General features: G+C 48.6%; 1 protein-coding gene across 12 annotated transcripts in view; it reads left to right on the forward strand.

Moving 5' to 3' along the window:
• The window catches only part of LOC124007886 (TRAF2 and NCK-interacting protein kinase-like), a 66603-nt gene that overhangs the window by 16962 nt on the left and 34070 nt on the right, over positions 1-15571 (forward strand). For all 12 annotated transcript variants that reach the window (XM_046318718.1, XM_046318719.1, XM_046318720.1 and 9 more), the window contains exons 3-5: positions 11382-11438; positions 11562-11687; positions 12580-12690. In XM_046318718.1, coding sequence (XP_046174674.1) covers positions 11382-11438; positions 11562-11687; positions 12580-12690 — 294 coding nt within the window. The remainder of the gene's footprint in view (positions 1-11381; positions 11439-11561; positions 11688-12579; positions 12691-15571) is intronic.

Here is a 15571-nt window from a genome sequence, read left to right on the forward strand (position 1 = left end):
CTCTCTCTCTCTCTCTCTCTCTCTCTCTCTGTCCTTCAGTCTGCATGCAGTTCTTATCAATATATAATGACATTTTTCCGTCATGTATTTTGAGTGTGTGTGTAAATCTGTCCCTACATTTCTCTGTTCCATATGAAAAGCCTTAATGGCCCATGTGGGTGTGTGTGTGTACCCTGAGAGCTGATAGAAGATCCAGAAATAGAGAACATACTGAATTATTTCTCTCTCTTTTCATCGTTCCCTCTCTCTCTCTCTTCATCATTCTCCCTCTCTCTCTCTTCATCGTTCCCCCTCTCTCTCTCTTCATCGTTCCCTCTCTCTCTTTTCATTGTTCCCCCTCTCTCTCTCTTCATTGTTCCCCCTCTCTCTCTCTTCATCGTTCCCCCTCTCTCTTTTCATTGTTCCCCCTCTCTCTCTTCATCGTTCCCCCTCTCTCTCTCTTCATCGTTCCCCCTCTTTTCATTGTTCCCCCTCTCTCTCTTCATCGTTCCCCCTCTCTCTCTCTTCATTGTTCCCCCTCTCTCTTCATCGTTCTCCCTCTTTCTCTTTTCATCGTTCCCCCTCACTCTCTCTTCATCGTTCCCCCTCTCTCTCTCTTCATTGTTCCCCCTCTCTCTTTTCATCGTTCCCCCTCTCTCTCTTTTCATTGTTCCCCTCTCTCTCTTCATCGTTGCCCCTCTCTCTCTCTTCATCGTTCCCCCTCTCTCTCTCTTCATTGTTCCCCTCTCTCTCTTTTCATCGTTCCCCCTCTCTCTCTTCATTGTTCCCCCTCTCTCTCTTTTCATTGTTCCCCTCTCTCTCTCTTCATTGTTCCCCCTCTCTCTCTCTTCATTGTTCCCCCTCTCTCTCTTTTCATCGTTCCCCCTCTCTTCATTGTTCTCCCTCTCTCTTTTCATCGTTCCCCTCTCTCTCTTCATCGTTCCCCCCTCTCTCTCTTCATTGTTCCCCCTCTCTCTCTTCATTGTTCCCCCTCTCTCTTCATCCTTCCCCCTCTCTCTTCATCCTTCCCCTCTCTCTCTTTTCATTGTTCCCCCTCTCTCTTCATCGTTCCCCCTCTCTCTCTCTTCATTGTTCCCCCTCTCTCTCTTCATCGTTCCCCCTCTCTCTTCATCCTTCCCCCTCTCTCTCTTTTCATTGTTCCCCCTCTCTCTTCATCGTTCCCCCTCTCTCTCTTCATTGTTCCCCCTCTCTCTCTTCATCGTTCCCCCTCTTTCTCTTTTCATCGTTCCCCCTCACTCTCTCTTCATCGTTCCCCCTCTCTCTCTCTTCATTGTTCCCCCTCTCTCTTTTCATCGTTCCCCCTCTCTCTCTTTTCATTGTTCCCCCTCTCTCTCTTCATCATTGCCCCTCTCTCTCTCTTCATCGTTCCACTTCTCTCTCTCTTCATTGTTCCCCCTCTCTCTCTTTTCATCGTTCCCCCTCTCTCTCTTCATTGTTCCCACTCTCTCTCTTTTCATTGTTCCCCCTCTCTCTCTCTTCATTGTTCCCCCTCTCTCTCTTTTCATTGTTCCCCCTCTCTCTTCATTGTTCCCCCTCTCTCTCTTTTCATCGTTCCCCCTCTCTCTCTTATCGTTCTCCCTCTCTCTCTTAATCGTTCTCCCTCTCTCTCTTCATCGTTCCCCCTCTCTCTCTTTTCATCGTTCCCCCTCTCTCTCTTCATCGTTCTCCCTCTCTCTCTTCATTGTTCCCCCTCTCTCTCTTTTCATTGTTCTCCCTCTCTCTCTTTTCATTGTTCTCCCTCTCTCTCTTCATCGTTCCCCCTCTCTCTCTTTTCATCGTTCCCCCTCTCTCTCTTCATCGTTCTCCCTCTCTCTCTTCATCGTTCCCCCTCTCTCTCTTTTCATTGTTCTCCCTCTCTCTCTTCATTGTTCCCCCTCTCTCTCTTTTCATCGTTCCCCCTCTCTCTCTTCATCGTTCTCCCTCTCTCTTTTCATTGTTCCCCCTCTCTCTCTTTTCATCGTTCCCCCTCTCTCTCTTCATCGTTCTCCCTCTCTCTCTTCATTGTTCCCCTCTCTCTTTTCATTGTTCTCCCTCTCTCTCTTTTCATTGTTCCCCCTCTCTCTCTTCATCGTTCTCCCTCTCTCTCTTCACTGTTCCCCCTCTCTCTCTTCATTGTTCCCCCTCTCTCTCTCTCTTCATTGTTCTCCCTCTCTCTCTTTTCATCGTTCCCCCTCTCTCTCTCTTCATTGTTCCCCCTCTCTCTCTTTTCATTGTTCTCCCTCTCTCTTTTCATTGTTCCCTCTCTCACTCTTTTCATTGTTCCCCCTCTCTCTCTTCATCGTTCCCCTCTCTCTCTTTTCATTGTTTCCCCTCTCTCTCTCTTCATTGTTCTCCCCTCTCTCTCTTCATCGTTCCCCTCTCTCTCTCTTCATTGTTCCCCTCTCTCTCTTTTCATTGTTCCCCCTCTCGCTCTCTTCATTGTTCCCCCTCTCTATCTCTTCATTGTTCCCCCTCTCTCTCTTTTCATCGTTCCCCCTCTCTCTCTCTTCATCGTTCTCCCTCTCTCTTTTCATCGTTCCCCCCTCTCTCTCTTCATCGTTCCCCCTCTCTCTCTCTTCATTGTTCCCCCCTCTCTCTTTTCATCCTTCCCCTCTCTCTCTCTTTTCATTGTTCCCCCTCTCTCTCTTCATCGTTGCCCCTCTCTCTCTCTTCATCGTTCCCCCTCTCTCTCTCTTCATTGTTCCCCCTCTCTCTCTTTTCATTGTTCCCCCTCTCTCTCTTTTCATCGTTCCCCCTCTCTCTCTTCATCGTTCTCCCTCTCTCTCTTCATTGGTCCCTCTCTCTCTCTTCATTGTTCCCCCTCTCTCTTTTCATCGTTCCCCCTCTCTCTCCTCATCGTTCCCCCTCTCTCTCCTCATCATTCTCCCTCTCTCTCTTCATCGTTCTCCCTCTCTCTCTTCATTGTTCCCCCTCTCTCTCTTTTCATCGTTCCCCCTCTCTCTCTTCATCGTTCTCCCTCTCTCTCTTCATTGTTCCCCCTCTCTCTCTTTTCATTGTTCCCCCTCTCTCTCTTTTATCCTTCTCTCCTCTCTGTATCCTTCTCTCCTCTCTTCTCTGTATCCTTCTCTCCTCTCCTCTCTGTATCCTTCTCTCCTCTCCTCTCTGTATCCTTCTCTCCTCTCCTCTCTGTATCGTTCTCTCCTCCTCTCTGTATCCTTCTTTCCTTTCCTCTCTGTATCCTTCTCTCCTCTCCTCTCTGTATCGTTCTCTCCTCTCCTCTCTGTATCCTTCTCTCCTCTCCTCTCTGTATCCTTCTCTCCTCTCCTCTCTGTATCCTTCTCTCCTCTTTGTCGCCTTCTCTCCTCTGTAGCCTTCTCTTCTCTCCCCTCTGTATCCTTCTCTCCACTCCTCTCTGTATCCTTCTCTCCTCTCCTCTTTGTCGCCTTCTCTCCCCTGTAGCCTTCTCTCCTCTCCTCTCTGTATCCTTCTCTCCTCTCCTCTTTGTCACCTTCTCTCCTCTGTAGCCTTCTCTTCTCTCCTCTCTGTATCCTTCTCTCCTCTCCTCTCTGTATCCTTCTCTCCTCTTTGTCGCCTTCTCTCCTCTGTAGCCTTCTCTTCTCTCCTCTCTGTATCCTTCTCTCCGCTCCTCTCTGTATCCTTCTCTCCTCTCCTCTTTGTTGCCTTCTCTCCTCTGTAGCCTTCTCTTCTCTCCTCTCTGTAGCCTTCTCTTCTCTCCTCTCTGTAGCCTTCTCTTCTCTCCTCTCTGTAGCCTTCTCTTCTCTCCTCTCTGTATCCTTCTCTCCTCTCCTCTCTGTATCCTTCTCTCCTCTCTGTATCCTTCTCTCCTCTCCTCTCTGTATCCTTCTCTCCTCTCCTCTCTGTATCCTTCTCTCCTCTCCTCTCTGTATTGTTCTCTCCTCTCCTCTTTGTCACCTTCTCTCCTCTGTAGCCTTCTCTTCTCTCCTCTCTGTATCCTTCTCTCCTCTCCTCTCTGTATCGTTCTCTCCTCTCCTCTCTGTATCCTTCTCTCCTCTCCTCTCTGTATCCTTCTCTCCTCTCCTCTCTGTATCCTTCTCTCCTCTCCTCTCTGTATTGTTCTCTCCTCTCCTCTTTGTCACCTTCTCTCCTCTGTAGCCTTCTCTTCTCTCCTCTCTGTATCCTTCTCTCCGCTCCTCTCTGTATCCTTCTCTCCTCTCCTCTTTGTTGCCTTCTCTCCTCTGTAGCCTTCTCTTCTCTCCTCTCTGTAGCCTTCTCTTCTCTCCTCTCTGTAGCCTTCTCTTCTCTCCTCTCTGTATCCTTCTCTTCTCTCCTCTCTGTATCCTTCTCTCCTCTCCTCTTTGTTGCCTTCTCTCCTCTGTAGCCTTCTCTTCTCTCCTCTCCTCTTTGTTGCCTTCTCTCCTCTGTAGCCTTCTCTTCTCTCCTCTCTGTATCCTTCTCTCCTCTCCTCTCTGTATCCTTCTCTCCTCTCCTCTCTGTAGCCTTCTCTTCTCTCCTCTCTGTAGCCTTCTCTTCTCTCCTCTCTGTATCCTTCTCTTCTCTCCTCTCTGTATCCTTCTCTCCTCTCCTCTTTGTTGCCTTCTCTCCTCTGTAGCCTTCTCTTCTCTCCTCTCTGTATCCTTCTCTCCTCTCCTCTTTGTTGCCTTCTCTCCTCTGTAGCCTTCTCTTCTCTCCTCTCTGTATCCTTCTCTCCTCTCCTCTTTGTTGCCTTCTCTCCTCTGTAGCCTTCTCTTCTCTCCTCTCTGTATCCTTCTCTCCTCTGTAGCCTTCTCTTCTCTCCTCTCCTCTTTGTTGCCTTCTCTCCTCTGTAGCCTTCTCTTCTCTCCTCTGTATCCTTCTCTCCGCTCCTCTCTGTATCCTTCTCTCCTCTCCTCTTTGTTGCCTTCTCTCCTCTGTAGCCTTCTCTCCTCTGTAGCCTTCTCTCCGCTCCTCTCTGTATCCTTCTCTCCTCTCCTCTTTGTTGCCTTCTCTCCTCTGTAGCCTTCTCTTCTCTCCTCTTTGTTGCCTTCTCTCCTCTGTAGCCTTCTCTTCTCTCCTCTGTAGCCTTCCCTTCTCTCCTCTGTAGCCTTCTCTTCTCTCCTCTGTAGCCTTCTCTTCTCTCCTCTTTGGCCTTCTCTTCTCTCCTCTTTGTTGCCTTCTCTCCTCTGTAGCCTTCTCTTCTCTCCTCTCTGTATCCTTCTCTCCTCTCCTCTCTGTATCCTTCTCTCCTCTCCTCTTTGTTGCCTTCTCTCCTCTGTAGCCTTCTCTTCTCTCCTCTGTAGCCTTCTCTTCTCTCCTCTCTGTATCCTTCTCTCCTCTGTAGCCTTCTCTTCTCTCCTCTCCTCTTTGTTGCCTTCTCTCCTCTGTAGCCTTCTCTTCTCTCCTCTGTATCCTTCTCTCCTCTCCTCTCTGTATCCTTCTCTCCTCTCCTCTTTGTTGCCTTCTCTCCTCTGTAGCCTTCTCTTCTCTCCTCTTTGTTGCCTTCTCTCCTCTGTAGCCTTCTCTTCTCTCCTCTGTAGCCTTCTCTTCTCTCCTCTGTAGCCTTCTCTTCTCTCCTCTGTAGCCTTCTCTTCTCTCCTCTTTGTTGCCTTCTCTCCTCTGTAGCCTTCTCTTCTCTCCTCTCTGTATCCTTCTCTCCTCTCCTCTCTGTATCCTTCTCTCCTCTCCTCTTTGTTGCCTTCTCTCCTCTGTAGCCTTCTCTTCTCTCCTCTCTGTATCCTTCTCTCCTCTCCTCTTTGTTGCCTTCTCTCCTCTGTAGCCTTCTCTTCTCTCCTCTTTGTTGCCTTCTCTTCTCTCCTCTCTGTATCCTTCTCTCCTCTCCTCTCTGTATCCTTCTCTCCTCTCCTCTTTGTTGCCTTCTCTCCTCTGTAGCCTTCTCTTCTCTCCTCTCTGTATCCTTCTCTCCTCTCCTCTTTGTTGCCTTCTCTCCTCTGTAGCCTTCTCTTCTCTCCTCTGTAGCCTTCTCTTCTCTCCTCTCTGTATCCTTCTCTCCTCTCCTCTTTGTTGCCTTCTCTCCTCTGTAGCCTTCTCTTCTCTCCTCTCTGTATCCTTCTCTCCTCTCCTCTCTGTATCCTTCTCTCCTCTCCTCTTTGTTGCCTTCTCTCCTCTGTAGCCTTCTTGTTCTCTCCTCTCTGTATCCTTCTCTCCTCTCCTCTTTGTTGCCTTCTCTCCTCTGTAGCCTTCTCTTCTCTCCTCTCTGTATCCTTCTCTCCTCTCCTCTTTGTTGCCTTCTCTCCTCTGTAGCCTTCTCTTCTCTCCTCTCTGTATCCTTCTCTCCTCTCCTCTTTGTTGCCTTCTCTCCTCTGTAGCCTTCTCTTCTCTCCTCTTTGTTGCCTTCTCTCCTCTGTAGCCTTCTCTTCTCTCCTCTCTGTATCCTTCTCTCCTCTCCTCTCTGTATCCTTCTCTCCTCTCCTCTTTGTTGCCTTCTCTCCTCTGTAGCCTTCTCTTCTCTCCTCTCTGTATCCTTCTCTCCTCTCCTCTTTGTTGCCTTCTCTCCTCTGTAGCCTTCTCTTCTCTCCTCTTTGTTGCCTTCTCTTCTCTCCTCTCTGTATCCTTCTCTCCTCTCCTCTCTGTATCCTTCTCTCCTCTCCTCTTTGTTGCCTTCTCTCCTCTGTAGCCTTCTCTTCTCTCCTCTGTATCCTTCTCCTTCCTCTTTGTTCTCTCCCTCTGTATCCTTCTCTCCTCTCCTCTTTGTTGCCTTCTCTTCTCTCTCTCTGTAGCCTTCTCTTCTCTCCTCTTTGTTGCCTTCTCTCTCTCCTCTTTCTGTATCTCTGTAGCCTTCTCTCCTCTCCTCTCTGTATCCTTCTCTCCTCTCCTCTTTGTTGCCTTCTCTCCTCTGTAGCCTTCTCTTCTCTCCTCTGTATCCTTCTCTCTCCTATCCTTCTCTCCCTCCTCTTTGTTGCCTTCTCTCCTTGTAGCCTTCTCTTCTCTCCTCTGTATCCTTCTCTCCTCTCTCTTCCTCTCTCTCTCTGTATCCTTCTCTCTTCTCTCCTCTGTATCCTTCTCTCCTCTCCTCTCTGTATCCTTCTCTCCTCTCCTCTTTGTTGCCTTCTCTCCTCTGTAGCCTTCTCTTCTCTCCTCTCTGTATCCTTCTCTCCTCTCCTCTTTGTTGCCTTCTCTCCTCTGTAGCCTTCTCTTCTCTCCTCTCTGTATCCTTCTCTCCTCTCCTCTCTGTATCCTTCTCTCCTCTCTTCTCTTCTCTTCTGTCTGTATCCTTCTCTCTCCTCTTTGTTGCCTTCTCTCCTCTGTAGCCTTCTCTCTCCTCTCTGTATCCTTCTCTCCTCTCCTCTCTGTATCCTTCTCTCTCTCTCTCTGTATCCTTCTCTTCTCTCCTCTCTGTATCCTTCTCTCCTCTCCTCTCTGTATCCTTCTCTCCTCTCTGTATCTTTCCTCTCTGTATCCTTCTCTCCTCTCCTCTTTGTATCCTTCTCTCCCTCTGTATCCTTCTCTTCTCTCCTTCTCTCCTCTCTGTATCCTTCTCTCCTCTCCTCTTTGTCCTTCCTCCTCTGTAGCCTTCTCTTCTCTCCTCTCTGTATCCTTCTCTCCTCTCTGTATCTTTCTCTTTTCCTCTCTGTATCCTTCTCTCCTCTCCTCTCTGTATCCTTCTCTCCTCTCCTCTCTGTATCCTTCTCTCCTCTCCTCTTTGTCGCCTTCTCTCCTCTGTAGCCTTCTCTTCTCTCCTCTCTGTATCCTTCTCTCCTCTCCTCTCTGTATCCTTCTCTCCTCTCCTCTCTGTATCCTTCTCTCCTCTCCTCTTTGTCACCTTCTCTCCTCTGTAGCCTTCTCTTCTCTCCTCTCTGTATCCTTCTCTCCTCTCTGTATCTTTCTCTTTTCCTCTCTGTATCCTTCTCTCCTCTCCTCTCTGTATCCTTCTCTCTCCTCTCCTCTCTGTATCCTTCTCTCCTCTCCTCTCTGTATCCTTCTCTCCTCTCCTCTCTGTACCTTCTCTCTCTGTAGCCTCTCCTCTCTGTATCCTTCTCTCCTCTCCTCTCTGTATCCTTATCTCCTCTCCTCTTTGTCGCCTTCTCTCCTCTGTAGCCTTCTCTTCTCTCCTGTCTGTATCCTTCTCTCCTCTCCGCTTTGTCGCCTTCTCTCCTCTGTAGCCTTCTCTTCTCTCCTCTCTGTATCCTTCTCTCCTCTCCTCTCTGTATCCTTCTCTCCTCTCCTCTCTGTATCCTTATCTCCTCTCCTCTTTGTCGCCTTCTCTCCTCTGTAGCCTTCTCTTCTCTCCTCTCTGTATCCTTCTCTCCTCTCCTCTTTGTCGCCTTCTCTCCTCTGTAGCCTTCTCTTCTCTCCTCTCTGTATCCTTCTCTCCTCTCCTCTCTGTATCCTTCTCTCCTCTCCTCTTTGTCGCCTTCTCTCCTCTGTAGCCTTCTCTTCTCTCCTCTCTGTATCCTTCTCTCCTCTCCTCTCTGTATCCTTCTCTCCTCTCCTCTCTGTATCCTTCTCTCCTCTCCTCTCTGTATCCTTCTCTCCTCTCCTCTCTGTATCCTTCTCTCCTCTCCTCTCTGTATCCTTCTCTTCTCCTCTCTGTATCCTTCTCTCCTCTCCTCTTTGTCGCCTTCTCTCCTCTGTAGCCTTCTCTCCTCTCCTCTCTGTATCCTTCTCTCCTCTGTAGCCTTCTCTTCTCTCCTCTCTTTATCCTTCTCTCCGCTCCTCTCTGTATCCTTCTCTCCTCTTTGTCACCTTCTCTCCTCTGTAGCCTTCTCTTCTCTCCTCTCTGTATCCTTCTCTTCTCTCCTATCTGTAGAGGAGGACATTTCTCCAAAAAGTACAATCTTTGTCCCCATGTGCAGCTTCAAACCGTAGTCTTGCTTTTTATGGCGGTTTTGGAGCAGTGGCTTCTTCCTTGCTGAGTGGCCTTTCAGGTTATGTCGATATAGGACTTGTTTTACTGTGGATATAGATACTTTTGTACCTGTTTCCTCCAGCATCTTCACAATGTCCTTTGCTGCTGTTCTGGGATTGATTTGCACTTTTCGCACCAAAGTACGTTCATCTCTAGGAGACAGAACACGTCTCCTTCCTGAGCGGTATGACGGCTGCGTGGTCCCATGTTGTTTATACTTGCGTACTATTGTTTGTACAGATGAACGTGGTACCTTCAGGCGTTTGGAAATTGCTCCCAAGGATGAAGCAGACTTGTGGAGGTCTACCATTTATTTCCTGAGGTCTTGGCTGATTATTTATATTTGATGTCATGATGTCAAGCAAAGGCACTGAGTTTGAAGGTAGGCCTTGAAATACATCCACAGGTACACCTCCAATTGACTCAAATTATGTCAATGAGCCTATCAAAAGCTTCTAAAGCCATGACATAATTTTCTGTACATTTCCAAGCTGTTTAAAGGCACAGTCAGCTTAGTGTTAGTAAACTTCTGACCCAATGGAATTGTGATGCAGTGAATTATAAGGGAAATAAACTGTCTGTAATCAATCATTGGAAAAATTACTTGTGCCATGCACAAAGTAGATGTCCTAACCGACTTGCCAAAACTATAGTTTGTTAACAAGAAATTTGTGGAGTGGTTGAAAAACTCCAACCTAAGTGTATGTAAACTTCTGACTTCAACTGTATATGGAGAGAGAGTGGCTCTTTGATGCCTGGGGAATCATATAGGATTGAGAGGGGAGGATGTGTGGGTTCTATGAGGAGGATGGGGGGCTTGGTGTGTGTAGCTGTGGAGGGGGATGTGTGGGTTCTATGAGGAGGATGGGGGGCTTGGTCTGTGTAGCTGTGGAGGGGGATGTGTGGGTTCTATGAGGAGAATGGGGGCTTGGTGTGTGTAGCTGTGGAGGGGAGGATGTGCGGGTTCTATGAGGAGGATGGGGGGCTTGGTCTGTGTAGCTGTGGAGGGGGATGTGTGGGTTCTATGAGGAGGATGGGGGCTTGGTCTGTGTAGCTGTGGAGGGGGATGTGTGGATTCTATGAGGAGGATGGGGGGCTTGGTCTGTGTAGCTGTGGAGGGGGGGGATGTGTGTGTTCTATGAGGAGGATGGGGGGCTTGGTGTGTGTAGCTGTGGAGGGGGGTGTGTGGGTTCTATGAGGAGGATGGGGGGGCTTGGTGTGTGTAGCTGTGGAGGGGAGGATGTGTGGGTTCTATGAGGAGGATGGGGGGCTTGGTGTGTGTAGCTGTGGAGGGGGGGTGTGTGTGTTCTATGAGGAGGATGGGGGCTTGGTGTGTGTAGCTGTTCACATTTGGAATGTGTCAGATGTGTCAACCTGCGATTTTAGGGGATGTAGAAAGGAGAGTGTTGCATTTCTTAGACTGGGTAGTCAGTGCGGGAGCGGAGGGAGGGAGAAAGTGGTTTCCTCTCATCTTTCCCTCCACTGGGGAAGGTTGCTGTGGTCATGGAAATGGGGAAAAATAGCCTCAATCATTCTATCCATCCCATCACCCACTTACCCCCTCGCCCCTAGCAGGACAATGCTCACTTCATCTCCTCTCCTGTGTGTGTGTGTGTGTGTGTGTGTGTGTGTGTGTGTGTGTGTGTGTGTGTGTGTGTGTGTGTGCGTGCGTGCGTGCGTGCGTGCGTGTGTGTGCGTGTGTTGGCCACTGTACGTTGGACAGCCAGGTCTGTTGCTAGGCTACGGACAGGAAGTGTCCTGCATATTAAATGTGTCTGAGGGGATCTGTGTAATGGAGTTGGCAGTGGACGCACACACACACACAAACCCACACACACAAGCAATTGCGCACACACTCGTCAGCTGGTTGGGGCTATGAGGCTTCAGACAGCAGATCTAGGTCAGGAAGGCGAGAATAACGAATTAACGAATGAAAAAAGGAACGACGGTTTACATTCCGAATGAGTCGGCTTAGGGAAGAGAAGGGCTTCCCTTGCTATGAGAGCTGACACACACACACCCCACCAACGTGTGTGTGTGTGTGTGTGTGTGGACTTTGAGGTCCATAGACTACTTTATTCTGGGAGTAATTCTATTGTGTTTGTCAAACAAAGAGACTTTTGTAGTTGTGGAATTATGTCTCCAAGAACATGTGTGTGTGTGAGTAAGTGTGTGTGTGCGCGTGTGTGTGTGGTGAGACGTATGGACTCTACTGTAGCCTGTATGAGTCGGAGTGGTAGCTCATTGGCCTGTGGCTAGTCGTTACTTAATTCCCCACATCCTCCCCTTCCCCCTCCCCTTCCCTCCTCCCCCTTCCCTCCTCCCCTTCCCCCCCCTCCCCTTCCCTCCTCCCCTTCCCTCCTCCCCTTCCCCCTCCCCTTCCCTCCTCCCCTTCCCTCCTCCCCTTCCCCCTCCCCTTCCCTCCTCCCTTTCCCTCTCATTTGATGCATCATTTGCATTTTGAAAGTTTACACATCTTGAAAACCGGATTTCTGACAGAAAACTTTTTGAGACTATGTCAACAATGGACGAATGAAACAAATACCAAAATATCGTTTTTGGGTGGAGCTTTCCTTTAAGATTAGGTCCTTAACTAATTATCTTCAATCTGTCTCAGGGTCGTCATGTCAAGACAGGGCAACTTGCAGCCATCAAGGTCATGGATGTCACCGGGGTTAGTGACACGCATACATACTTATACACACACACACACATTCTAAGGATGCATATGTGTGTGTGTAGAATTGTAATGTGTGTGTGTGTGTGTGAACATCGTTGTAATGTGTGTGTGTTCCAGGATGAGGAAGAGGAGATTAAAGGTGAGATCAACATGTTGAAGAAGTACAGCCACCATCGGAACATTGCCACCTACTACGGTGCCTTCGTCAAGAAGAACCCTCCTGGCATCGACGACCAGCTATGGGTATGTGTGTGTGTGTGTCTGTGTGTTTGCATCCATGTGCGCCTGCATGCGTATGTGCACAGGTGTGTGTGGTAACCCTTTTCTCGGTCTCTCTGTCTGTCTGTCTGTCTGTCTGTCTGTCTGTCTGTCTCTCTCTCTCTCTCTCTCTCTCTCTCTCTCTCTCTCTCTCTCTCTCTCTGTCTCTCTCTCTCTCTCTCTCTCTGTCTGTCTGTCTCTCTCTCTCTCTCTCTGTCTCTCTATCTCTCTGTCTCTCTCTCGGTCTCTCTCTCCCTCTCTCTCTCTCTCTCTGTCTCTCTCTCTCTCTGTCTCTCTCTGTCTGTCTCTCTGTCTCTCTGTCTCTCTCTCTGTCTCTCTCTCGGTCTCGGTCTCTCTCTCTCTCTCTCTCTCTCTCTCTCTCTCTCTCTCTCTCTCTCTCTCTCGGTCTCTCTCAATCTCTCTCTCTCTCTCTCTCTCTCTCTCTCTCTCTCTCTCTCTCTCTCTCTCTCTCTCTCTCTCTCTCTCTCTCTCTCTCTGTCTCTCTCTGTCTCTCTCTCGGTCTCTCTCGGTCTCTCTCTGTGTCTCTCATTCTCTCTGTGTCTCTCTCTCTCTGTCTCTCTCTGTCTCTCTCTCTCTCTCTCTCTCTCTGTCTCTCTCTCTCTCTCTCTCTCTCTCTCTCTGTGTCTCTCTCTGTCTCTCTCTCTGTCTCTGTCTCTCTCTGTCTCTCTCTGTCTCTCTCTGTCTCTGTCTCTCTCTGTCTCTCTCTATCTGTCTCTCTATGTCTCTCTATGTCTCTCTCTGTCTCTCTCTCTGTCTCTCTCTCTGTCTCTCTCTCTGTCTCTCTCTGTCTCTCTCTGTCTCTCTCTGTCCCTCTCTCTCTCTATCTGTCCCTCTCTGTCTCTCTCTGTCTCTGTAGTTGGTGATGGAGTTCTGTGGGGCGGGTTCAATAACAGATCTGATTAAGAACACCAAGGGGAACTCACTGAAGGAGGAGTGGACTGCCTACATCTGCAGAGAGATCCTCAGGGTAAGTATTGCTAAAAATGTAGTGCTGAGATGAACCAACATTTTGGTTATTTTGAGTTTTTTCAACAACTAGTTGACTAACATTAGTTCAGTTATTGAAATGACATTTCTAGGTATCTCTTCCTGAATTACATGATCTAAGTGTTTGTAGTTGGTATTCAGCAGTCATAAAAGCCTTATTTACTTTGAAGAACTACTAAAACTGTGATTTTGTCAGAAAGTGTAGCCTGAGACTTGGAATGAAATAATATTTTATTTAAGTAAAGTCAATAAATTATGGTTAATAAGTGAAAAGCATAGTGCATTTACTGCATTTAATGTTTTAAAAAATCATTGAAATAAAAAATGAAAAAATTCTACATCAAAAAGCACATCGCTCAGCATTACTACAATTATACTATTACAGTAGTGAAGTACGTTTAATACTACATCATATTTCTACTGGTATACTACTATAGAACAATACAACCAACAAATTCAGAGTGATCTGAAATTACCAATCACCAAAATTACCTCTCTCTCTCTACCTCTACCTCTCTACCCCTCTCTCTACCTCTCTTTCTCTACCTCTCTACCCGTCTACTCTCTCTCTCGCTACCTCTCTTTCTACCTCTCTCTCTACCTCTTTCTCTACCTCTCTCTACCTCTCTCTCTACCTCTCTCTCTACCTCTCTTTCTCTTCCTCTACCTCTCTACCTCTCTCTCTACCTCTCTCTATCTCTCTCTACCTCTCTTTCTCTACCTCTTTCCCTACCCGTCTCCTCTCTCTCTACCTCTCTCTACCTCTCTCTCTACCGCTCTCTTTACCTCTCTCCCTACCTCTCTCTACCTCTCTCTCTACCGCTCTCTTTACCTCTCTCTCTACCGCTCTCTTTACCTCTCTGTCTCTACCTCTCTCTACCTCTCTTTTACCTCTCTCCCTACCTCTCTCTACCTCTCTTTACCTCTCTGTCTCTACCTCTCTCTACCTCTCTCTACCTCTTTCTCTACCGCTCTCTTTACCTCTCTCTCTACCGCTCTCTTTACCTCTCTCCCTACCTCTCTCTACCTCTCTTTACCTCTCTCCCTACCTCTCTCTACCGCTCTCTTTACCTCTCTCTCTACCACTCTCTTTACCTCTCTGTCTCTACCTCTCTCTACCTCTCTTTACCTCTCTCCCTACCTCTCTCTACCTCTCTTTACCTCTCTGTCTCTACCTCTCTCTACCTCTCTTTACCTCTCTCTCTACCGCTCTCTTTACCTCTCTCTACCTCTCTCTCTACCGCTCTCTTTACCTCTCTCTCCCTACCTCTCTCTACCTCTCTTTACCTCTCTCTCTACCGCTCTCTTTACCTCTCTCTCTACCGCTCTCTCTACCTCTCTCTACCTCTCTCTCTACCGCTCTCTTTACCTCTCTCTACCTCTCTCTACCTCTCTCTCTACCGCTCTCTTTACCTCTCTCCCTACCTCTCTCTACCTCTCTCTCTACCGCTCTCTTTACCTCTCTCTCTACCGCTCTCTTTACCTCTCTGTCTCTACCTCTCTCTACCTCTCTTTACCTCTCTCCCTACCTCTCTCTACCTCTCTCTCTACCGCTCTCTTTACCTCTCTCTCTACCGCTCTCTCTACCTCTCTCTCTACCGCTCTCTTTGCCTCTCTTTCTCTACCTCTCTCTCCCTCTCTCTCTACCGCTCTCTTTACCTCTCTTTCTCTACCTCTCTCTCCCTCTCTCTCTACCGCTCTCTTTACCTCTCTTTCTCTACCTCTCTCTCCCTCTCTCTCTACCTCTCTCTTTACCTCTCTTTCTCTACCTCTTTCCCTACCCGTCTCCTCTCTCTCTACCTCTACCTCTCTCTCTACCGCTCTCTTTACCTCTCTTTCTCTCCCTCTCTCTCCCTCTCTCTCTACCGCTCTCTCTACCTCTCTCTCTACCGCTCTCTTTACCTCTCTTTCTCTACCTCTCTCTCCCTCTCTCTCTACCGCTCTCTTTACCTCTCTCCCTACCTCTCTCTACCTCTCTCTCTACCGCTCTCTTTACCTCTCTCTCTACCTCTCTCTACCTCTCTCTCTACTGCTCTCTTTACCTCTCTCCCTACCTTTCTCTACCTCTCTCTCCCTCTCTCTCTACTGCTCTCTTTACCTCTCTCCCTACCTTTCTCTACCTCTCTCTACCTCTCTCTCTACTGCTCTCTTTACCTCTCTCCCTACCTTTCTCTACCTCTCTCTCCCTCTCTCTCTACCGCTCTCTTTACCTCTCTTTCTCTACCTCTCTCTCCCTCTCTCTCTACCGCTCTCTTTACCTCTCTTTCTCTACCTCTCTCTCCCTCTCTCTCTACCGCTCTCTCTACCTCTCTTTCTCTACCTCTCTCTCCCTCTCTCTCTACCTCTCTCTTTACCTCTCTTTCTCTACCTCTTTCCCTACCCGTCTCCTCTCTCTCTACCTCTCTCTACCTCTCTCTCCCTCTCTCTCTACCGCTCTCTTTACCTCTCTTTCTCTACCTCTTTCCCTACCCGTCTCCTCTCTCTCTACCTCTCTCTACCTCTCTCTCCCTCTCTCTCTACCGCTCTCTTTACCTCTCTTTCTCTACCTCTTTCCCTACCCGTCTCCTCTCTCTCTACCTCTCTCTCCCTCTCTCTCTACCGTTCTCTTTACCTCTCTTTCTCTGCCTCTTTCCCTACCCGTCTCCTCTCTCTCTACCTCTCTCCCTACCTCTCTCTACCTCTCTCTCTACCGCTCTCTTTACCTCTCTCTCTACCGCTCTCTTTACCTCTCTCCCTACCTCTCTCTACCTCTCTCTACCTCTCCCTCTACCTCTCTCTAACTCTCTTTCTCTACCTCTCTCTCTACCTCTCTCTCTACCTCTCTTTCTCTACCTCTCTCTACCTCTCCCTCTACCGCTCTC

The sequence above is a fragment of the Oncorhynchus gorbuscha genome, linkage group LG21, assembly GCF_021184085.1.
Source record: "Oncorhynchus gorbuscha isolate QuinsamMale2020 ecotype Even-year linkage group LG21, OgorEven_v1.0, whole genome shotgun sequence".
NCBI classification, from domain to species: Eukaryota; Metazoa; Chordata; class Actinopteri; order Salmoniformes; family Salmonidae; genus Oncorhynchus; species Oncorhynchus gorbuscha.